Source organism: Bicyclus anynana, chromosome Z (genome assembly GCF_947172395.1).
Source record: "Bicyclus anynana chromosome Z, ilBicAnyn1.1, whole genome shotgun sequence".
NCBI lineage: Eukaryota > Metazoa > Arthropoda > Insecta > Lepidoptera > Nymphalidae > Bicyclus > Bicyclus anynana.
Window position 1 is genome coordinate 14,855,304 of NC_069110.1, and position 23,762 is coordinate 14,879,065.

The window sequence follows — 23,762 nt, forward strand, 5'->3', positions numbered from 1 at the left end:
ATTGGTTCTGTAGATACAGATATTACCCCCTAAAACCACACAAACTTTGCTTAGGGTAGGGGTAGGGTAGGAATAGGGTATGATAAGGGTAGGGTAGAGGTAAATGAAAGTTTATATCGAGTTTGATGCGGACGAAGTCGCGGGCGTCCGCTAGTAGTATATAATCCTAAAAATATTGATTATCGGCTCATAAAGGTGCGTCTGGCTGGCTCAGAGAATGATGAAACAAAATAACAAAGCAAATGTAATTGAATATGTTTGTCCCTTTCGATCACGACTCGTCGGAAACGGGAACTCTGATCGGCCGGACTATAATGCAACACTAGAAAGTTTTTATTTTATTGTGATTCAACTTATGTGGATTATATTTGTCTAAAATATCTTGTATTTATACGAAATGGACATACGGATCACTCGGATTTCGGAGCAATGTTGTAGTATAATGTTAAGTCCGCCAATCCGCATTGGGCCAGCGTGGTGGACTATTGGCCTAATCCCTCTCATTCTGAGAGGAGACTCGAACTCAGCAGTGAGCCGAATATGGATTGATAACGAACAGTAGGTTATTCTCGTAGCACTTTTGCTAGATGTCTATCAACTTTTGTCTTGAATGTGCACAAATATTGTGAGTCGCTGTTTCAGCACCAACTTCCCTACTAGCTATTACCTACAAATTATTGAAAAAAAGTAGGTGCAACTAAAAACTTCACAGTCCGACTAAAAACCTCACAGTCCAACCAACCAACCATTGGAACAACAAAGTTAAGAAAAGATTTTTTGATTTGATCAGCCCATAATCGGCTCACTGCTTAGCTCGAGTCTCCTCTCAGAATAAGAGGGGTTAGGCCAATAGTCCACCACGCTGGCCCAATGCGAATTGGCAGACTTCACATACGCAGAGAATTACAAAAATTCTTTGAGCAGGTTTGCTCACGATGTTATTCCTTCACCGTTAGAGACACGTGATATTTAATTTCTTAAAATGCACACAATTGAAAAGTTGGAGGCGTATGCCTCGGACCGGATTCGAACCCACACCCTCCGGAATCGGAGGCAGAGGTCGTATCCACTGGGCTATCACGGCTACAATAAGAAAAGAAAATATAAGTAAATACCTAGGTAAACGTAGACTACCATTAAAGCTTCCAATGTCGCATCCCCATTTACGTTGAAATCAAGTTACTCTTATTACCTTTCAAGCTAATTTAATAAACTTGTTTTCCGAGAAAATAATGGCATTAAGAGGAGTTCTTAGAAAAGCTCAGTTTTTTACTCACGTATTTAAATGGAATATCGACAGTAGTTTTATTTTCAAAGACTTTTCATATTAAAACGAACATTATGAAAATATAAAATAATATTATAAATAAGCATGCAAGCAATAAAGCATGAATATTCATAACAGCATATATTGTATTCTGGAATTTTCCATCGAATGCACTGTATCTAGAGCCGTGATAGCCCAGAGGATATGACCTTTGCCTCTGATTCCGGAGGGCGTAGGTTCGAATGCGGACCGGAGCATGCACCTCCTTTTCAGCTATGTGCATTTTAAGAAATTAAACATCACGGATCTCAAACGGTGAAGGAAAAACATCGTGAGGAAACCTGCATACCTGAGAGTATTCTTAAATCTCTGCGTGTGTGAAGTCTGCCAATCCGCATTGGGCCTGCGTGGTGAACTATTGGTCTAACACCTCTCATTCCGAGAGGAGACTCGTGCTCAGCAGTGAGCCAAATATGGGTTGATAATGATGATGATGCACTGTGTTTTATGTTAAACCCACAGAGCAGGAAACGCTAAAAGCTAACGCTGATATACCGTAACACTTAATATTCATATAAATTACTCAGGTCCTTTAAGCTGTAACAAAATTAAGCTTCTTTTAGTCGTAGAATTAGATATATATTTAGAGATAGAGACTTTTTTTATTCTTTACAAGTTAGCCCTTGACTAAAATCTTACCTGATAGTACCTATGTGATGATGCAATCTAAGATGGAAGCGGGTTAGGAGTAGGATGAGACGACATCCTACCGAAACGCTAAACTGCTTGGCGGTACGTTAGCCGGTAGTGTGGCTAGCCACGGCCGAAGCCTCCTACCAGCCAAAACACTAAACAACGCAAAACTAGGTAACTAGCAATTTACGAATAAACTAAGAAGACTTTTAAATTCAAGGTTCATATATTTTATCTATATTATTCATATTATTATTATCGCATAATACGTATATTAATCACAAAATATTAGCTGACATTAGATTGCTTTATTTTTAGAGAATATAAAAATAAAATGCTACTGTGATGCTATTAAAATCAGCTAAAAAATAAATGATTATCCCCCTAAACTTTTAGTAAGCTTTTGGATAGAATACCTTATACCCAGCGTAGGTATATAGGTTTGCATGTTTTAACTTTTAATGTTCTGATACACATATTATATAAAACAGTTTAACACGCTGGAATGCAGAACCATATTAAATGCCTTAAATAATCTTAAACAATTTTAAAAGAGACAGCAATAATGCAGTGGCGTGCACTTTATACATGCATACCCTAAGAGTTGTCTTCTTAATGCTTATTAAATACAGACCATTCCAGTTTGATTAATTTTATTACTAGTGCATACCCTGATCGACAGCCTTATACACGCATGCAACAATGACTTGGTAAAACTTTAGGGAATACCTAGTCGGGCTATCAGTAAAAATCTTGTATAGTATTAAACATACAGACTATACATATGTATAAGACTAGACTAGATTATATACATTATTTATTCTGATAAATTACATTGTTTTTTTATAATCTACCATATAAGTTACCTATATACTTTTACAACACAATAACTTGTTATCTAATAACCTACTATTATGTTTAATTGTTGTCTTAGGTACCTACCTACTAATATATTACGTTTTTTTTCATGTAGGTATTTCTATTTACAACCTTTACTATGTTTCACTGTTTTACTTTTAAGTTTCCACAGTATGTGAAATAATTAAGTAATACATTATTTAAAACATTTCCGATATATTAAAAAAAATGCCATTCATTTATGTTATAGTCCCTCTGACTGACGGACACCTTCGCGTTTTACTGTGAACTTTCATAGTAATGTTTCTAAATATTCTTCAGCTGAAGCATGTTGTATCAAACACTTCATTGAATACCAGTTCTACACTTCATTTATTTGGCTACCAAATTTTGTTTGCAACCCATTTTTCTTTGTCTTTTATGCAAAGCTTTTCTTACATAATTATACGTATACGTATATGTTTATAGATCTTACTCTATACTTTAATTAAACTTAGTCTATGTTTTCTTTTATAGCTATTCGTATATACCTACCTATAATTATTCTTATATAATACTTTTTAAATAACAAAGTGGCCGCAGTAATCTCTACTTGTTAAATACTTCTATACCTATATCTAAGGTACTCGAAAATCTGAATATCATGTTACATGATATTCAGATTATACCAAGTAGGTACATGATTCATGTACCTACTTAGATATTCCTGATGCCCAGTTTTAAATCACTTGTGATTAAAATAGTTGTTAAATCTTTCTAATAATAATAGATTTTATGTTAGAATCCATCACTTCTAGTTCTATTTCAACCATCTATACAAATTAAGACATAATTTTAAATGTATCAAACATTTTTTATGCAAAGCCATATATACTCATCTCATTTCATCCTTTGATATTGAAAACAATTGAACAAGTGGTGCATCCACTCCCCGCGCACACTCCGCTAATAATAATAGTTGGCGTAATTTAAATCGAATGATTTCAAAACAGGGGTGTAGCTACGTATCAATGATACGGGGCCCCGGACTACATAGATCCCTAACGTGTGAGACTACATACATTATTAAAATGTAATCCTTAATGTAACTTAATGTAGTTCTTCACGAAAAAAAAAACATAAAAACCTACAGAGTTTGGTTATGCGTGAGCCCAGAAGTTGGAAACATACGTTAAGTCATATTTATAGCGAGCATTTTCGTTTCTTTTATGAGAATTAACCCTTAATTTGGGCCCCCAACTGATTTTGACACAGACCCCTCCAATGCACGCTACGCCACTGTTTAAAAAAGTATATCTACCTACTTTGCGTGTTGTAAGACTTGTAACTTCATTATTTTTGCATATTACATCATGATTTTTTATCACATTATTTATATTATTTTTATTATAAAAAAGACATCTTTTGACATGAAAAAAGTCTTTACAAAAATTTGGTGTAGTATAAATTGTTAGTGTCGATTTATTCAACTGTTTTTTCAACATTAATTCTACTTTATATTTAATAATTACTTCAATTAATAATAAATTTTAATATAAATAGAATGATTTCTAATGCATGTACGAGTACGTATAATTTAACATGCATCATATTACATTTAACGTCAAGCTTGCTAAAGCTCTGTATATAATAAAACTAAAGTATCTTCTCTTTTTCTATAGCTAGCTATGTAGTGCAATAAATACATTTTTATAAATAACTAGCTGACGCCGCGTGGTTCCCGTTCCCGTAAGAATATGGCAATAATATATAGCCTATAGCCTTCCTCGATAAATGGGCTATCTAACACTGAAAGAGTTTTTCAAATCGGACCAGTAGTTTCTTAGATTAGCGCGTTCAATCAAACAAACAAACAGTTTTCAATCAAACAAACAAACCTCTTCAGCTTTATAATATTAGTATAGATTGTCACATTATTTGAAGCATTTGTCTTTGTTTCTCAGAAATCAATCCGCAGGAGTTTCACTCCACCACCATCCTCAATCGACAATAGACCCCGAAGTCCTATATGGCTTAGAAAATCAGTAAAGTTTGAAGAGACCACAGCCTTGCTCTTACCCGAGCAAACTAAAAGCTTTGGTGTGGTAAGTATAAATTAGCGACCTAATTAATGGTTATGTTACATAATTATCTAAAGAACTGTAAACAGGTAATATGGTATCAACATTGACCTCTTTGGTATCAACTAACATAACTTATATATTATATATTATATATTAAAAGAAGTCCCATGATTTTCGCGCATATTTGCTCTTACGCTGCTTACTAAGTACTAGTCAATAATACCTACTATTCATTCTACCTCAATATGTATATTATGTATAAAAACACTATAGAAAACCGGCCAAGTGCGTGTTGGGTACGCGTAGTCCAGGGTTCATAGTTCAGTAGATTAAATTTTAGACCACTCTAGACCCAAAAATACCGATAATGAAACCCCACACTATGGGATAGACGAGTAAAAAATCAGCCTCACTTTGCATGTAGGCAAGGGACCCCAAAACATTCATTTTGCTAAATTTCTTTTTACCACTTCATAGATATAATAATTATGTACCCATGCCTAACATAATTTTTCTAGTTTTAATAGATACTGAGTTCACTGAAAACTTTATCCAATTAATTAACAACGGAATTTGTATGCAATTTTGTTCTGGGTAGGTTTTTAAGATGGTCAACTGTAGCTTTTTAAATAGCAATTGTTATTTAGTAGTAATAGTTTTCCTTCTGATTTAATTTTACATCCTACTTCTGTATTTTTTTTTCACGTATCCGTATATACGAGTAGGTAATATTGCATTTTCCTACTAATATTATAAACGCGAAAGTTTGTATGGGTGTTTGGATGTTTGTTACTCTTTAACACTGCTACTACTGAAGAGATTTGGATGAATTTTGGAATGGTAATAGATTTTACACTGAATTAGCACATAGGCTACTTTTTATCCTGAAAATAATCTTGGTTTCCAGAAATCAATCCGCAGGAGCTCCACTCTTCTACCGTCATCCAACGACAATAGACCCCGAAGTCCTTTAAATCTCACAAAGTCAGCAAAGAAAGAAGAAGAAACCACAGCCTTGCTATTTCGCGAGAAAACTAAAAGCCTTGGTGTGGTGAGTATAAACTAGCGACCTAATTAATGGTTATGTTATATAATTATCTAAAGAACTGTAAACAGGTAATATGGTATCAACATTGACCTCTTTGGTATCAACTAACATAACTTATATATTATATATTATATATTAAAAGAAGTCCCATGATTTTCGCGCATATTTGCTCTTACGCTGCTTACTAAGTACTAGTCAATAATACCTACTATTCATTCTACCTCAATATGTATATTATGTATAAAAACACTATAGAAAACCGGCCAAGTGCGTGTTGGGTACGCGTAGTCCAGGGTTCATAGTTCAGTAGATTAAATTTTAGACCACTCTAGACCCAAAAATACCGATAATGAAACCCCACACTATGGGATAGACGAGTAAAAAATCAGCCTCACTTTGCATGTAGGCAAGGGACCCCAAAACATTCATTTTGCTAAATTTCTTTTTACCACTTCATAGATATAATAATTATGTACCCATGCCTAATATAATTTTTCTAGTTTTAATAGACACTGAGTTCACTGAAAACTTTATCCAATTAATTAACAACGGAATTTGTATGCAATTTTGTTCCGGGTAGGTTTTTAAGATGGTCAACTGTAACTTTTTAAATTGCAATTGTTACTTAGTAGTAATAGTGTTCCTTCTGATTTAATTTTACATCCTACTTCTGTATTTTTTTTTCACGTATCCGTATATACGAGTAGGTAATATTGCATTTTCCTACTAATATTATAAACGCGAAAGTTTGTATGGGTGTTTGGATGTTTGTTACTCTTTAACACTGCTACTACTGAAGCGATTTGGTTGAATTTTGGAATGGTAATAGATTTTACTCTGGATTAGCACATACGCTACTTTTTATCCTGAAAATAATCTTGGTTTCCAGAAATCAATCCGCAGGAGCTCCACTCTTCTACCGTCATCCAACGACAATAGACCCCGAAGTCCTTTAAATCTCACAAAGTCAGCAAAGAAAGAAGAAGAAACCACAGCCTTGCTATTTCGCGAGAAAACTAAAAGCCTTGGTGTGGTGAGTATAAACTAGCGACCTAATTAATGGTTATGTTATATAATTATCTAAAGAACTGTAAACAGGTAATATGGTATCAACATTGACCTCTTAGGTATCAACTAACATAACTTATATATTATAAAAGAAGTCCCATGATATTCGCGCAAATTTGCTCTTACGCTGATTACTAAGTACTAGTCAATAATACCTACTATTCATTCTACCTGAATATGTATATCTATACTAATATTATAAAGAGGTAAAGTTTGTAAGTTTGTAAGTTTGTAACAATTCTTTGAAATGGGGTCTTCGGAACTACTGGTCCGATTTTAAAAATTCTTTCACCAGTAGAATGCTACGTTATCGGGGAGTGCTATAGATATATTATATTTCTATCATATAAAACTACTGAGTTATCGCGGGTTTTCTCTTACAGGTCGGACCGAAAAACTTACTTATTCGCATGCGCTGCCTCAACCATTGCGTATAACTGAAATAAATGTATGGAGGCTTTTTGAACCTTTAAAAGTTCTACAAAAAAGTCCGCGACACCATATATCTATTTTTTATATTTTAGCAGATATAGTACCTTTAGTTCTTTAATAAATTATTTAAATTTTAAACTAAGGTTTACGTCATTATTTACACAACTAAACTTAAATCCTTATCAAAATAAATTATTTAATAATCACAAGGATATTATAGAGATAAGATTTGCCCTTTACAGTATGTTAATTAGTTATATAGTTTAGGAGATAATACAAAATTTCTGAAAGTCGCAGAAAAGTCGCTATATGACGCCCCGCGGTTTCAATTACGTGGTTCCCGTTCCCGTTAAATATGAGGACCAAACATAGCCTATGACACTTGCAAATAATGTAGCTTTCTATTGGTAAAAGAATTTTCCAAATCGGTCCAGTAGATCCAGAGATTACCCCCGGCAACCACACAAACTTTACCTCTTTATAGACAAGGTAGAGGTAGGGGAAGGATATGGAACGTATAGGGTAGGGGAGGAGTAGGATAGGGGTAGGGTAGGGTAAGGTAAAGTAGGGGTAGGGTACAGGTAGGGTAGGGGTAAGGTAGGGGTAGGGAAGGGTTAGTGTTAGCGGTAGGGTAGGAGTAAGGTAGGGGTAGGGTAGGATAGGGTATGGATAGGTTACGGGTAGGGTTCGGGTAGGGGTAAGGTGGGAGAGGGTAGGGTTAGCGTTAGCGGTAGGGTAGGAGTAAGGTAGGGTAGGGTAGGGTAGGGTTGGGTAGGTTTACTAGCAGGGTAAGGTAGAGGTAGATAAGTTTACATCAATTTTTCCGCGGACGAAGTCGCGGGCGTCCGCTAGTTATGTATAAAAACACTATAGAAATAAACCGGCCAAGTGCGTGTTGGGTACGCGTAGTCCAGGGTTCATAGTTCAGTAGATTAAATTTTAGACCACTCTAGACCCAAAAATACCGATAACGAAACCCCACACTATGGGATAGATGAGTAAAAAATCAGCCTCATTTTGCATGTAGGCAAGGGACCCCAAAACATTCATTTTGCTAAATTTGTTTTTACCACTTCATAGATATAATAATTATGTACCCATGCCTAACATAATTTTTCCAGTTTTAATAGACACTGAGTTCACTGAAAACTTTATCCAATTAATTAACAACGGAATTTGTATGCAATTTTGTTCTGGGTAGGATTTTAAGATGGTCAACTGTAACTTTTTAAATAGCAATTGTTATTTAGTAGTAATAGTTTTCCTTCTGATTTAATTTTACATCCTACTTCTGTATTTTTTTTTCACGTATCCGTATATACGAGTAGGTAATATTGCATTTTCCTACTAATATTATAAACGCGAAAGTTTGTATGGGTGTTTGGATGTTTGTTACTCTTTAACACTGCTACTACTGAAGCGATTTGGATGAATTTTGGAATGGTAATAGATTTTACTCTGGATTAGCACATAGGCTACTTTTTATCCCGAAAATAATCTTGGTTTCCAGAAATCAATCCGCAGGAGCTCCACTCTTCTACCGTCATCCAACGACAATAGACCCCGAAGTCCTATATTTCTAAGAAACTCAGTACAGAAAAATGAAGAGTCCACAGCCTTGCTCTTACCCGAGCAAACTAAAAGCGGTGGTGTGGTAAGTATAAACTAGCGACCTAGTTTATGTTTATGTTACATAAATATCTTAAGAACTGTAAACAGGTAATTATAATAAAGGTATCAACATTGACCTCTTAGGTATCAACTAACATAACTTATATATTATATATTAAAAGAAGTCCCATGATTTTCGCGCATATTTGCTCTTACGCTGCTTACTAAGTACTAGTCAATAATACCTACTATTCATTCTACCTCAATATGTATATTATGTATAAAAACACTATAGAAAACCGGCCAAGTGCGTGTTGGGTACGCGTAGTCCAGGGTTCATAGTTCAGTAGATTAAATTTTAGACCACTCTAGACCCAAAAATACCGATAATGAAACCCCACACTATGGGATAGACGAGTAAAAAATCAGCCTCACTTTGCATGTAGGCAAGGGACCCCAAAACATTCATTTTGCTAAATTTCTTTTTACCACTTCATAGATATAATAATTATGTACCCATGCCTAACATAATTTTTCTAGTTTTAATAGATACTGAGTTCACTGAAAACTTTATCCAATTAATTAACAACGGAATTTGTATGCAATTTTGTTCTGGGTAGGTTTTTAAGATGGTCAACTGTAACTTTTTAAATAGCAATTGTTATTTAGTAGTAATAGTTTTCCTTCTGATTTAATTTTACATCCTACTTCATTAATTTTTTTTCACGTATCCGTATATACGAGTAGGTAATATTGCATTTTTCTACTAATATTATAAACGCGAAAGTTTGTATGGGTGTTTGGATGTTTGTTACTCTTTAACACTGCTACTACTGAAGCGATTTGGATGAATTTTGGAATGGTAATAGATTTTACTCTGAATTAGCACATAGGCTACTTTTTATCCTGAAAATAATCTTGGTTTCCAGAAATCAATCCGCAGGAGCTCCACTCTTCTACCGTCATCCAACGACAATAGACCCCGAAGTCCTTTAAATCTCACAAAGTCAGCAAAGAAAGAAGAAGAAACCACAGCCTTGCTATTTCGCGAGAAAACTAAAAGCCTTGGTGTGGTGAGTATAAACTAGCGACCTAATTAATGGTTATGTTATATAATTATCTAAAGAACTGTAAACAGGTAATATGGTATCAACATTGACCTCTTTGGTATCAACTAACATAACTTATATATTATATATTATATATTAAAAGAAGTCCCATGATTTTCGCGCATATTTGCTCTTACGCTGCTTACTAAGTACTAGTCAATAATACCTACTATTCATTCTACCTCAATATGTATATTATGTATAAAAACACTATAGAAAACCGGCCAAGTGCGTGTTGGGTACGCGTAGTCCAGGGTTCATAGTTCAGTAGATTAAATTTTAGACCACTCTAGACCCAAAAATACCGATAATGAAACCCCACACTATGGGATAGACGAGTAAAAAATCAGCCTCACTTTGCATGTAGGCAAGGGACCCCAAAACATTCATTTTGCTAAATTTCTTTTTACCACTTCATAGATATAATAATTATGTACCCATGCCTAACATAATTTTTCTAGTTTTAATAGATACTGAGTTCACTGAAAACTTTATCCAATTAATTAACAACGGAATTTGTATGCAATTTTGTTCCGGGTAGGTTTTTAAGATGGTCAACTGTAACTTTTTAAATAGCAATTGTTATTTAGTAGTAATAGTTTTCCTTCTGATTTAATTTTACATCCTACTTCATTAATTTTTTTTCACGTATCCGTATATACGAGTAGGTAATATTGCATTTTTCTACTAATATTATAAACGCGAAAGTTTGTATGGGTGTTTGGATGTTTGTTACTCTTTAACACTGCTACTACTGAAGCGATTTGGATGAATTTTGGAATGGTAATAGATTTTACTCTGAATTAGCACATAGGCTACTTTTTATCCTGAAAATAATCTTGGTTTCCAGAAATCAATCCGCAGGAGCTCCACTCTTCTACCGTCATCCAACGACAAAAGACCCCGAAGTCCTTTAAATCTCACAAAGTCAGCAAAGAAAGAAGAAGAAACCACAGCCTTGCTATTTCGCGAGAAAACTAAAAGCCTTGGTGTGGTGAGTATAAACTAGCGACCTAATTAATGGTTATGTTATATAATTATCTAAAGAACTGTAAACAGGTAATATGGTATCAACATTGACCTCTTTGGTATCAACTAACATAACTTATATATTATATATTATATATTAAAAGAAGTCCCATGATTTTCGCGCATATTTGCTCTTACGCTGCTTACTAAGTACTAGTCAATAATACCTACTATTCATTCTACCTCAATATGTATATTATGTATAAAAACACTATAGAAAACCGGCCAAGTGCGTGTTGGGTACGCGTAGTCCAGGGTTCATAGTTCAGTAGATTAAATTTTAGACCACTCTAGATCCAAAAATACCGATAATGAAACCCCACACTATGGGATAGACGAGTAAAAAATCAGCCTCACTTTGCATGTAGGCAAGGGACCCCAAAACATTCATTTTGCTAAATTTCTTTTTACCACTTCATAGATATAATAATTATGTACCCATGCCTAACATAATTTTTCTAGTTTTAATAGATACTGAGTTCACTGAAAACTTTATCCAATTAATTAACAACGGAATTTGTATGCAATTTTGTTCTGGGTAGGTTTTTAAGATGGTCAACTGTAACTTTTTAAATAGCAATTGTTATTTAGTAGTAATAGTTTTCCTTCTGATTTAATTTTACATCCTACTTCATTAATTTTTTTTCACGTATCCGTATATACGAGTAGGTAATATTGCATTTTTCTACTAATATTATAAACGCGAAAGTTTGTATGGGTGTTTGGATGTTTGTTACTCTTTAACACTGCTACTACTGAAGCGATTTGGATGAATTTTGGAATGGTAATAGATTTTACTCTGGATTAGCACATAGGCTACTTTTTATCCTGAAAATAATCTTGGTTTCCAGAAATCAATCCGCAGGAGCTCCACTCTTCTACCGTCATCCAACGACAATAGACCCCGAAGTCCTTTAAATCTCACAAAGTCAGCAAAGAAAGAAGAAGAAACCACAGCCTTGCTATTTCGCGAGAAAACTAAAAGCCTTGGTGTGGTGAGTATAAACTAGCGACCTAATTAATGGTTATGTTATATAATTATCTAAAGAACTGTAAACAGGTAATATGGTATCAACATTGACCTCTTTGGTATCAACTAACATAACTTATATATTATATATTATATATTAAAAGAAGTCCCATGATTTTCGCGCAAGTTTGTTCTTACGCTGATTACTAAGTACTAGTCAATAATACCTACTATTCATTCTACCTCAATATGTATATTATGTATAAAAACACTATAGAAAACCGGCCAAGTGCGTGTTGGGTACGCGTAGTCCAGGGTTCATAGTTCAGTAGATTAAATTTTAGACCACTCTAGACCCAAAAATACCGATAACGAAACCTCACACTATGGGATAGACGAGTAAAAAATCAGCCTCACTTTGCATGTAGGCAAGGGACACAAAAAATTCATTTTCCCAATTTTCTTTTTACCACTTCAGAGATGTAATAAATATGTTCCCATGATAAACATAATTTTTCTAGTTTTAACAGACACTGAGTCCACTGAAAACTTTATCCAATTAATCAACAACGGAATTTGTATGCAATTTTCGTGTTCCTAGTAGGTTTTTTAAGATGTTCCACTGTAACTTTTTAAATAGCAATTGTTATTTAGTTGATAGTTTTCGTTGTAATTTAATTTTACATCCTACTTCTGGAATTTTTTCACGTCTCCGTATATACGAGTAGGTAATATTGCATTTTACCACATAAATAATAGCAGGTATTATTATTTTTAGTTAGTTCACTCCCGGAGTTATTTTTTATGTATCCTTTTCTTATTTCATCCTATAACTATAAATATATATAACTATAAATGGTTTTACCCGCGAGGTTCTCGTTCCCGTAGCAATAAGGTGATATAATATAGCCTATGTCAATCGGGAATAGTGTAGCTTCCCAACATTTTTTCAAATCGGTTCAATATTTACAGAGCCTATTCAATGCAAACAAAAAACAAACAAACAAACAATCAAATATTTCTTCTTTAAAATGTTAGTATAGATTATTATCACATACCTACTTTATAAAGTTTTTTTCTTTGTTTATCAGAAATCAACTCGCAAGAGCCCTCAGCCACCGCCACCCGCGGATAATAGACCCCGAAGTCCTATAATGCTTAGAAATTCAAAGACAACAGAGGTAACCCCGCCAAATCATCGTCCAGAAAGTCGCAAATCGGTAAGTATTAAATAAATGATAACTACTTAATGCCTTTGTTTCTAAAGAATAGTTGTAAATAGGTAACAGATACGATGTACGAGTACGATGCTCTCAACTAATGTAATTTGTATATAATGTCAACCACTGATGATCAAGTAATCTCACATGCCTGCAGCGCTAACGGCTTTACAATTAATAAAACTGATAGTTCATGCAAATCGCGCCCAACACACGATCAGTTTTATCGGTTGACAAGCCGTTAGGGCTGCAGACATGTGAGATTACTTGATCATCAGTGGCTGACATTATAAAAGGAGTCCATTTTCCTGCATGTTGCTTGCTTAGTACTTGTCAATAATACCCTCTATTCGTTCTGCCAATTAAAACACTATTGAAAAACGTATTTAAGGCTCTCTATTAAGGGTTTCGTAGTCCACAAGGAACCCTTGTAGTTTCGCCATGTCCGTCCGTCCGTCCGTCCGGCCGTCCGCGGTTTACCTCAATTGGCCCAGCCGGGGACTCCCGACTTGTAAATTCTCCGCGCATACCACTGCGCCACGAAGGACGTCACAATCTCTTATCACATTGGCGATTTGCGGGCACGCTCAGCACTCTTGTCACAAGTGAGCAGCCTGAGAGTACCGGGCTTGTGGAGGTGTGATCGATGTCATGAACAGTCAGTAAAAGCAATTCAGGCGGGATAACAACTTTGTAACTACGGGGACCCATTAACAGTTTACTCGTAATCCGAGAAAGATTATGAAATGGACGTGTTATATATGCGGACAACAGGGGCCCCTTGTGAAAGCAAAAATTTGTAAAATATAGGTTATCTACAATCTCTTTTTGTTCCTGATTAATTGGAAAAATGGAAACATCTTACATAGGTTAAGTCACTGTCATATTTGTTTTAAGCGAGTATTTTTGTTTCTTTTTGAGAAATCTTTACCCTTTGTTTGGGCCCCTTAACTAATTTTGATACAGTGCCCCTCCGAGGCACGCTACGCCACTGCGCTGTGCTTCAAAAATCCACGCCGAACAATGGCGGACGCTCACAGCTTGAGAGCAGTGAAGCAGTTTATCCGAATATACCCTCAAAATTGCTGACAAAAGTACCCACTCAGATTAAGAAACTTTTGAATTTAGAATCAACGAACACAGCATTAAAACTAAAAAAGAGAAATATATTGAAAATGATTTGATTGATAACATTTCAAAAATAGCGCAACGATTTGATTAATTTTTGAAAATTAGTCAAGTCAATTTTTATTGTAGTCTAACTTTCCTTTTTCTTTCTGCCAGCGAGCCCCGACTGGCTTCACGCGACTTACAGTTTAAAACGCACTAATCTAAAGCATATGCCTATGAAAATAATATTAGTTCCTACCCTAAAAGACCCTACTTACTAAAAAAATGTATAAGCTTTACCTCTACCAGCAGTGGCATGCACTTCATACAAGCATTAAAACACTGCATGCAAAAAAAATATTTTGTTAATGCTTATACAATAGGTACATATTTTCCAAGTTTGGTTGCATTGTCACACTAGTACCCTGATCAACAACCTTATGAACGCCACTGTCTACCAGTAGTTAAGCTCGTACAGTGTACGCAGCGCACTTGGACCCTGACCACCAAACAAATTCTGTGATATTTCTCCCTTGCTCAATCGTAACATTTTTATATATACATAGTCACGTCATAGCTATGCTTTCTTGTGTTTTGTAGAACACAATAACGAACTAAATCATAAATAGGTATCTAAGTTTTGCGCCTTTAAAATATTTTATCTACTCTCATATCATAAAATTGCAACGATGAAATTAAAAAAATTATAATTAAATATGGTATTGTTTTTTTAATGCAATAATAGCAGGCTAACGAGTATGTGGGTCACCTGATGTAAAGTGATTACCGCCGCCCATTGCAGCGCCAAAGGCACTGCCGACACACTAGATAAATTCTTAAGTAGTTTTATTTATTAGTTCCTCAATTTATTGTGCAAATGTGTGAGGAAAAAACGATCTGGTAAATATGTCGTATTTCGTAAACATTCACAGAGCCCCGACTGGCTTCACGCGACTTACAGTTTAAAACGCACTGATCTAAATCATATGCCTATAAAAATAATATTAGTAGCTACCCTAAAAGACCCTACTTACTAAAAAAATGTATAAGCTTTACCTCTACCAGCAGTGGCGTGCACTTCATACTAGATAAATTCTTAAGTAGTTTTATTTATTAGTTCCTCAATTTTTTGTGCAAATGTGTGAGGAAAAACGATCTGGTAAATATGTCGTATTTCGTAAACATTCCTTATGGAATTTGTGTCTAGAATGCGTGGGTCGGCAGTTGAAGACAGAGGGTAGTTCTAACAACTCTTCAGAACAGCCACGATTTCACACACAAAGAATGAACATACTGTATGGTCACAAACCATTGCCTGTGCGTGTACAATAGTCGTACCGTAAAGAATAAAAAACATGGCGGTATCTATTATGACCATCATCATCATAATCAATATCAACCCATATTCGGCTCACTGCTGAGCTCGAGTCTCCTCTCAGAATGAGTTAGGGTTAGGCTAATAGTCCACCACGCCGGCCTAATGCGGATTGGCAGACTTCACACACGCAGATAATTTAGAAAATTCTTTGGTATGCAGGTTTCCTCACGATGTTTTTCCTTCACCGTTTGAGATACGTGATAATTTTAATTTCTTAAAATGCACACAACTTAAAAGTTGGAGGTGCATGCCCCGGATCGGATTCGAACCCACACTCTCCGGAATCGGAGGCACTGGTCATATCCACTGGGCTATCACGGCTCTCCATATATTATGCTTTAAAAGCCATAGATTTTTGTATACATTTTCATCGTTGTAGTGAGATGAAAATTTTCACATTGCAAACGCATCTAATTTTTTTCCTCTCAATTCCTCTTCAATTTTGCCGCCTAGCATATTCAACAAATACCTATGTAACGGTTTTAATAAAGTGCAGTTAGGACTCCAGATTTATAAGATATTCAGATTTTATTTATACTTTATAAATACACTATGGCACACGTGACTTACCTACGAGTAATAGTACAAGATCCGGCTTATGGAACTTATACTCTCATGACATTATTTAGAATATGAAATAAATGATAGAAAATTCAAAATATTCACATTGACACATTGCTAATAATTGATTAAATTTATTAATCTATTCCCTCTTTGCTTAATTAATAAAATGAGTACCTACACTAGTTATACCCATAGATATTGGTATATATATATACCCAACAAAACTGATGACGTAAAGTTTGCCTGCTTTCACACTGCAACTGTGACGTTGCCAGATATAAAAAGTTAATTAACGTTATATAAATACGTCATCAGTTACTTAGACTCTAATATGTCAAATGAAAGCTTATTATTTTATGCTTAATTTTACTATATTAAGTTTCCTTTGAGTTCATGGTTTCCTAGATTTTAATGAAGAATGTATCTAGCCGCAATTTAATTAGGCAATTTACTTGCAATGTGCCACTGTGAATATTATCTATCATTGATTTCTTAGCACTAATAAATAACAGACGACAAACTTCTAAATATGTGACGACATATTTAGAATTTGTCGTCTTACTTGAATTAGGTGCCTACCTGCCTAATATTACCTACCTAATTGGTAATTGTTTCCTTTCGTTCAAAAGTTTTATTGATATGAGATTAGATAAAGTAAGTAGAGTATGAAAAGATGCGCTTCGGTAGTATTATAAAATTAATTCGAGTTTTAATAACCCTTAATATGCAACAAGTAGAAATTCATTACCAGTAGATAATATACAGGGTGATTCGATCTTTAGTGCGGATATTTTTTTTTGTGGTTCTGTATCATTCATAGAACATAAATCTACAAACTATTCGGTACATTTTATGTAATATTTCAAAAAAATAACAAAATAATGGACACATTATTATCACTGTGTAACTGCTGGCGGCACTTCCTGACGTCCTTTAATTATAAAAAATAATAGATAGGTATCAAACGAAAACGCACAAAGATCAACGGCCCTAGGCGCGGGCGCTCGCTAACATACCAGCTGATTTTGTTGTTACCTATTACCACAGTAAAGATATTACAAGCAGTATAATAACTCGGCCGTATTTTTGAAATAAATACCTACAGCCGCGCGGCACGTAAACATGTGATAGGGCTGCCCGCCTGCAGCATTTTAATTACATTTGCTAACTTTGTGTTTCCACTTAGTTTTGTGATTGTAAATAAACTTTTTTTATATAAACAAATAAAATACTTTGTAAATTGTAGTAAAATGGGAAGTGATAAATAAAAATGCGTGTTTTTTGATTGGTTGATTTAATTAAGGCTGATACTACGTCAATGATCTTGAAGGATTGGTCGTATTCTTAAACATATTTATTTCGGTGATGCCATCTAGGTATTACCTCCACACTACGTGAACAAATAAAAAAAAAGATAAATACCTTCATGAAATTGTAGTGATTTAAAATAGATAATGAAACAATGAACAAACGCACTAATTGTCCCTACGATACGATAGTTCCCCTAGATTTCTCTAGGATGCCATTATCAGATCCTGACATGAAAAAAATGGGACTAACCTGAAAGAATATTCATCCAAACAAAAAAGAAACGGTTTACAAATGACGGAAATATCGCTGTAAATACGATACGATCCTTTTTGGAAGTCGGTTAAAATTCTTGTCACCAATGCCAAGCTGAGCAAAAGTTTTATGAGCTTGCACATTAAAGCGCATAAAATCCGCCATTTTGATTTTTTAAGAACTAAGTTACCCAGTGACACTCGGCCTATCTAGACGAGTCTAATGACATATCATTTATCAGTATGTGTGCTTGGCAAATTTGTTCGTAACACTCCCGAAGGTCGGCGCGGTCCGGGAGGGGGGTAACGATGCCCAGCGCGTACGACTTCACACCCGCGCAGTCCTTTCCTCCCGTCGCCCGCATACAACAACAAGTCATAACATTCAAACACATACTCCTCCTTTGGGCTTCGCCGCAGTCTTGTAACAAAACACAAATGATCCGAGCACAGTCACACAAAACATTGTACAAGCAGTCGAGGTTTTAACACAAGCTTATCGTACCTACTGTATCGTGATTCATGAACCGCGTATAACTACCTATTTCAATCGTGTCAATCACTTTCCTTTACTCTATTCACTTTATTTACTAATCCAGATACCTACCTTTATTCTGGAGATAAAAGAATTTACCTTATCCATTAAAAAATACAAGATTATGTACCTACCTACTAATAAGTAAATTTATTTTAAAGTCTTACCTTTCAGAGTTTCCAGGTAACTTAAAAAAAGTTATCTCTGGATGGGATAATTTTGAATTCATGCATCCAAAAACGGCACAGTATTTCCTACTGGTCACAATTAAAAAAATCTAATACTATTAATACACTTTACTCTGTTAATACACCGTGCGTTCGTTCGTCACCGCGGCACAGTCGCGACTGTCTTCACCCTACGATCACCCCATGTTCAAGGTGCGTAGGTATAGCTCGCGTTTCGACCTATGAAGTCCAACTACTGGTTGTAATATCTTTACTGTGCTATTACCTAGTACGGCGATAGGGTGACCCTCAAATTCTCTTTAAAAGTAAATAACTTAAGCTAACGATAACTTTGTTATTTTTCAGTTTAAAAAAAAAAGAAAAAATACGTGATCACTAAATTTTGTTTATGTACAAAATATAAAAATATCCGTACTAAAAAAAAAATCTTCCTGTATATGTATGTATTTTTAAACATATTTAACTAATTTTTAATAAATGACTACACCACTGACCCTTATTTATAATTCAGATTAAAATTGTTTCAATGTTTTGGAAGGATTTCTGCATTGATTTTGGAACTAGATATCGAAAGATGCGACTTCGCTTCACGTCTGGATTATCCCAAGTAAAGACACTGCGTATAAAACGCAAAAAAGATGGAGTCGAGAGGAGTGTACGTATCAATGGTCCGTACGTACGTACGACACCATAGTATGCTATCGTGAATATTTCAGTACCTCACCTTAAATATTGAAAGTACCTTAAATTATATACTGTAAAACTTAGACTTACACCTAAACTATATTGTAAAACTAAATCTATTATTATGTATATATAATGTGTATATTACTAATAAGTATTAATAAAGATTCAGTATGACAAAAGACGCGTTCATTTCCTCCTTTTTTCCATTTTAATTATTAAGTATATTATTTTGTAAGTAATTTATATATTATCTTAAGTACGAGTATATTGAAATAAACGAGTATTAAAAGATTAAAGTTATAATGAACAACTAACGCATTATGAATATCTACTTGAATTTTCTGAATACATAGTTACGATCAGCGGTAGGGGTCTAAAGATTAGTAAATTATGACCGGCCTTTGTTATTTTTCACAAATTAGTATATAATATCAAATGTTGCGCTATTTTACACCGATAGTGGACCTCCACACAATTCCAATTTACTCATAATTTTATAAATGCTATTAGGAGTTTGTTATTACACTAAATAATTAAATTTATTTCAACAATTTATTATAATGAAAAATTACATTATTTGCAATATAAAATAATGAAAAATTATATAATTAGCAAATAACATGTAAAAATATAATATCACCCCTACCCTACCCCTGCCCTACCTCTACCCTACCCCTACCCTACCCTAACCCTACCCCTACCTATAGAGTATAAAAGTAGAGATATTGAACACTTTTTTAAATTACGTAAACCTTGGTGCAGTCGTTCGAAAGAAAGCGGTCACATTTTTTTTTAATTATTTAAGTGTAACATACATTTCGAATAACCATTTTTTTTTATTTAAGATTTAATAAGAGTTGAGTCCATGATCCTTAAAGTGTACTTACTAAAGCATCGGTACTATTCAAGGAGAATAAATGGTTATATCATATTATTATTATGATCAGCAGTGGGGCAAGAACCTAAAAGACAATCTTTATTATTTTGGCTTGCCGAAAAAATAACGTCACGCTCCTGGCTCTTAAAAACAAATACAAGAGTTTTATTTTGCAACTTTGTAACTCCTCGGATTCCCTCGAGTTAATGGTACCCGATTGGACTGGACTGGTCGATTACCTTTCTACAAATGCTAACGCTTCGAAAACTAAATGAAGGGGAATGACAGATCCGGTCTACAACTTGACCACGTGACTACAGGCCTTGGTATTTCTGAAGATAATTTAGTTTTGGTTGCCCTAAACGTACCTACTGTGTGGAGGTACTGAACAACATACAAGATATTCTCCCTTATGTTGATCAAGAGCGCCCGAGTAAATCTTCGAGTCTCCACTTATAAAATATTTTTAAACTACGTATAATTATTAAAATTATGTTGCAACTATGTACCTACTATTTTAAAACATACCTATTTATACCAGAAGGCGTGATCGCGCATACAATTGAAGGCGTTGAAATTACCCTTTTTATTTAGGTGTAATTTCAGGAACAAACGATTAGTCGTGGTTTATGCCGTGTTGTGTAACGTGATTTACAGGTGACAAATTTTATGAAATTATGCCGTCTTGTGTTATTCCCTCGTGTCCAATGAATGACGTCATTTGTTATTCCCTCGTGTCCAATGAATGCCGTCTTGTGTTATTCCCTCGTGTCCCTCATGTACAATGATGCCTAAAAAATAAACTGGATGGGATTTCTTTTCATTTGTAAGTACCACGTTCAAATCTTGATATAATTAATTATTAATTTAATTTTACGTATTTAGTGGTCTTACAGAATGATGCATCTATTTTGTTTAATGATTTTCTCTACTTTTAATTTGTATGCAAGTATTTAATATTAAGGTAAGTATAATATTTATGCAGCTAAATAGATAGGTATAGGTTCAAGAACTTGATAGTGTTTTTTATTTTTATTTCATTATACTAATATTTTAAATAATAACATAAAAATTAACATTTAATGTAATACGTTATAAACTTTTACCAATAGACTGCAAGCCCTTGAACAAAATTACAACCACAAACCACACGTATTTTTATTTGCAGTATCAGTTTATTCATTAACCTTTCCACTGTGCATCCGAATTTCTAAAAACAGCCCACTGTGGAGCCATCTTTAAAAATCGAGCGTTCCAAGGTCACGCGTGTTTTAAAACGCCCGATTGCATTAAATGTATTATAGGAGCTATTAAATATATTTTTTTGTTGGAATTGTTATTAAACAAGCTAATTTTAATTAATAAATGTAATAATACAGTAAAAACAAGTAATTTTCAAACGATCCTTAAAGGTGCACATTTGGAGGTTAAGAAAGTTTTTATTTTTTTCCTGATTGTGTAAGTGCCGTAGGCTCCTTATTGGACCTCAGCGGCGTCACCGGGGGGTTTGGGCGAGTATAAAGCATCGCCTGATGGGGCCCGAAGGCAGAAGCAGAGTAGATGGGCGGAAAGACTCTGTAAGGGCGTCTCCTCTGAAACTGCAATTAAGAGAAAGTGTTTTGCTTTCGCCTTAATAATGCATGACCTGGCTTAGGGCCCGACTGACGGTCAATGATGGACGATGGACGTCTTGTGACCACTTTCATCCTAACAGGGTACATTATTTGATAAAAAAGTCTTTACTTGAAGATTGGCTGCATGCAAAAACTGCTAAGCCATAATAAAAAAATAACGAGCCAAAATATTTCTTTGAATTATTTCTCCACGGCTATTTGCCTATATGGATGCGTTTAGGGGACACATTCTAAGATCTGCTTTATCTCTTTCTTATTACTCTGAAAATGTTCATTTTAGAACCCTTGAACATTTTGAATTAATTTTTGTTAAAGAAGAGAGTATCTATGAGAGTATGATATTCCCTAGAGTTATGGGAAATGCTCCCCAGCATCCCATATACAAGTGAAAGTCATATATTTTGCTGGCCTCCGTGGTGCAGTGGTATGCGCAGTGGACTTACAAGACGGAGGTCTTGGGTTCGATCCCCGAATGGACCGAGGTTTTCTTAATTGGTCCACTGGCTGGTGGGAGGCTTTAGCCGTGGCTAGTTACCACCCTACCGACAAAGACGTACCGCCAAGCAATTTAGCATTCCGGTACGACGTCGTGTAGAAACCGAAACGGGTGTGGATTTTTATCCGCCTCCTAACAAGTTAGCTCGCGTCTATCTTAGATTCACTTACCATCACGTGAGATTGTAGTCAATGGCTAACTTGTAAAGAATAAAAAAAAATGTGCTAGCCAGAGTACACGTAGCTTAAAAACGTGTTCATTTAATAAGGATTCTATAGAAGTTGTTGAAAATTGTTTTCAAACATTTCCTCACAATTGCTAATTTGGCTCCGGAAGGGGTTGATTATGTAAAAATCGTTACTTACTCGACATAAATAATGTTTTATTTGGTTTGTAGAAATGAAATAATTAGGAATTTAACAAAAAATTGATCTTTAAAATCTCAATTACTGCTACACCATCGTAACTATACCAATTACGTTAATTCTTCTTCTTAAGGTGCCTCTCCGACTAGCGAAGGTTGGCAGTCAGTTTCTTGAACTCGTCCCAATCCTTCGCGAGGCGAAATAATTGTGCGGCGCTCGCGATCCCGAACCACTCTCTGAGACTTTTCCATACTGACGACTAGGGAAAATTACGTTAATTACGTAGGTCAAATTTACGATACCAGTTATAGACTACAAGCCCTTGAAAAAAATTAGAACTTTAAGTATAAGTAATATCTACATCAAATTGGATTTAACTATCTAATGATCATTACAAAATCAAACATTATCAACCCTGAGCTCGCGAACCCGTATATTTGGTGCATACTGCACTGGTGATGGGTTAAAGTTCCATATCGTAACCCATTAGGAAAGAAGATGCCTGGCCTTGTAGTAGGCCGTTAAAAGAGGCTAACAATGATTGTGTCATTAATAAGCTGATAAAAATGAGTGATTCTCTCGTTGTTTGTCTTCTCATTTGACTAAGTATGCACTGTGGCGGATTTATTCATTTACCGCTTGTAGGCTATTCGAATATTGCCGCCTTAAGTCGATACTCTACAAAGCGATATTTTTAGCCATAGGAAACCCCAGTAGGTAACACATATTAAAATTATACGTAACTTCGCTTACTAAAGAGTGCTGTATTATCTTCTGGTTACAGAAATGTTTGTATGTAAATTGTGATGATTGTGATTTCTTCATATATTAGGAATCAGCCGACTTCGTAAAGCATTTCGTATTTTTTTATTACTTACTATCTACATTTATTGGGGTTGCCAACAGTCAAAGCGACGTTTTGATCGCTGGTTCCTAAATTGCTGCCATTTAGAAGGGAAACATTAGAAATCAATTTATAATAATTAAAATAAGGTTCT

The 23,762-nt window shown here is 34.8% G+C and overlaps 1 protein-coding gene across 1 annotated transcript; it reads left to right on the plus strand.

Moving 5' to 3' along the window:
• Positions 1-6,988: 6,988 nt before the first annotated feature.
• LOC128199746 (serine/arginine repetitive matrix protein 1-like) lies at positions 6,989-13,589 on the plus strand. Its single transcript, XM_052890820.1, has 6 exons — positions 6,989-7,027; positions 8,940-9,083; positions 9,970-10,113; positions 11,000-11,143; positions 12,030-12,173; positions 13,240-13,589. The coding sequence occupies exons 1-6, from the start codon at positions 6,989-6,991 to the stop codon at positions 13,381-13,383; spliced, it is 759 nt and encodes a 252-aa protein (XP_052746780.1). The 3' UTR covers positions 13,384-13,589.
• Positions 13,590-23,762: the final 10,173 nt, after the last annotated feature.

Bases quoted from the DNA above. Each gene is read 5' to 3' on its own strand.
- LOC128199746 (XM_052890820.1), top strand. From the start codon at position 6,989: ATGGTTATGTTATATAATTATCTAAAGAACTGTAAACAG. The intron at 9,084-9,969 runs GTAAGTATAAAC...CTTGGTTTCCAG, and splicing joins AAACTAAAAGCGGTGGTGTG to AAATCAATCCGCAGGAGCTC. The intron at 10,114-10,999 runs GTGAGTATAAAC...CTTGGTTTCCAG, and splicing joins AAACTAAAAGCCTTGGTGTG to AAATCAATCCGCAGGAGCTC.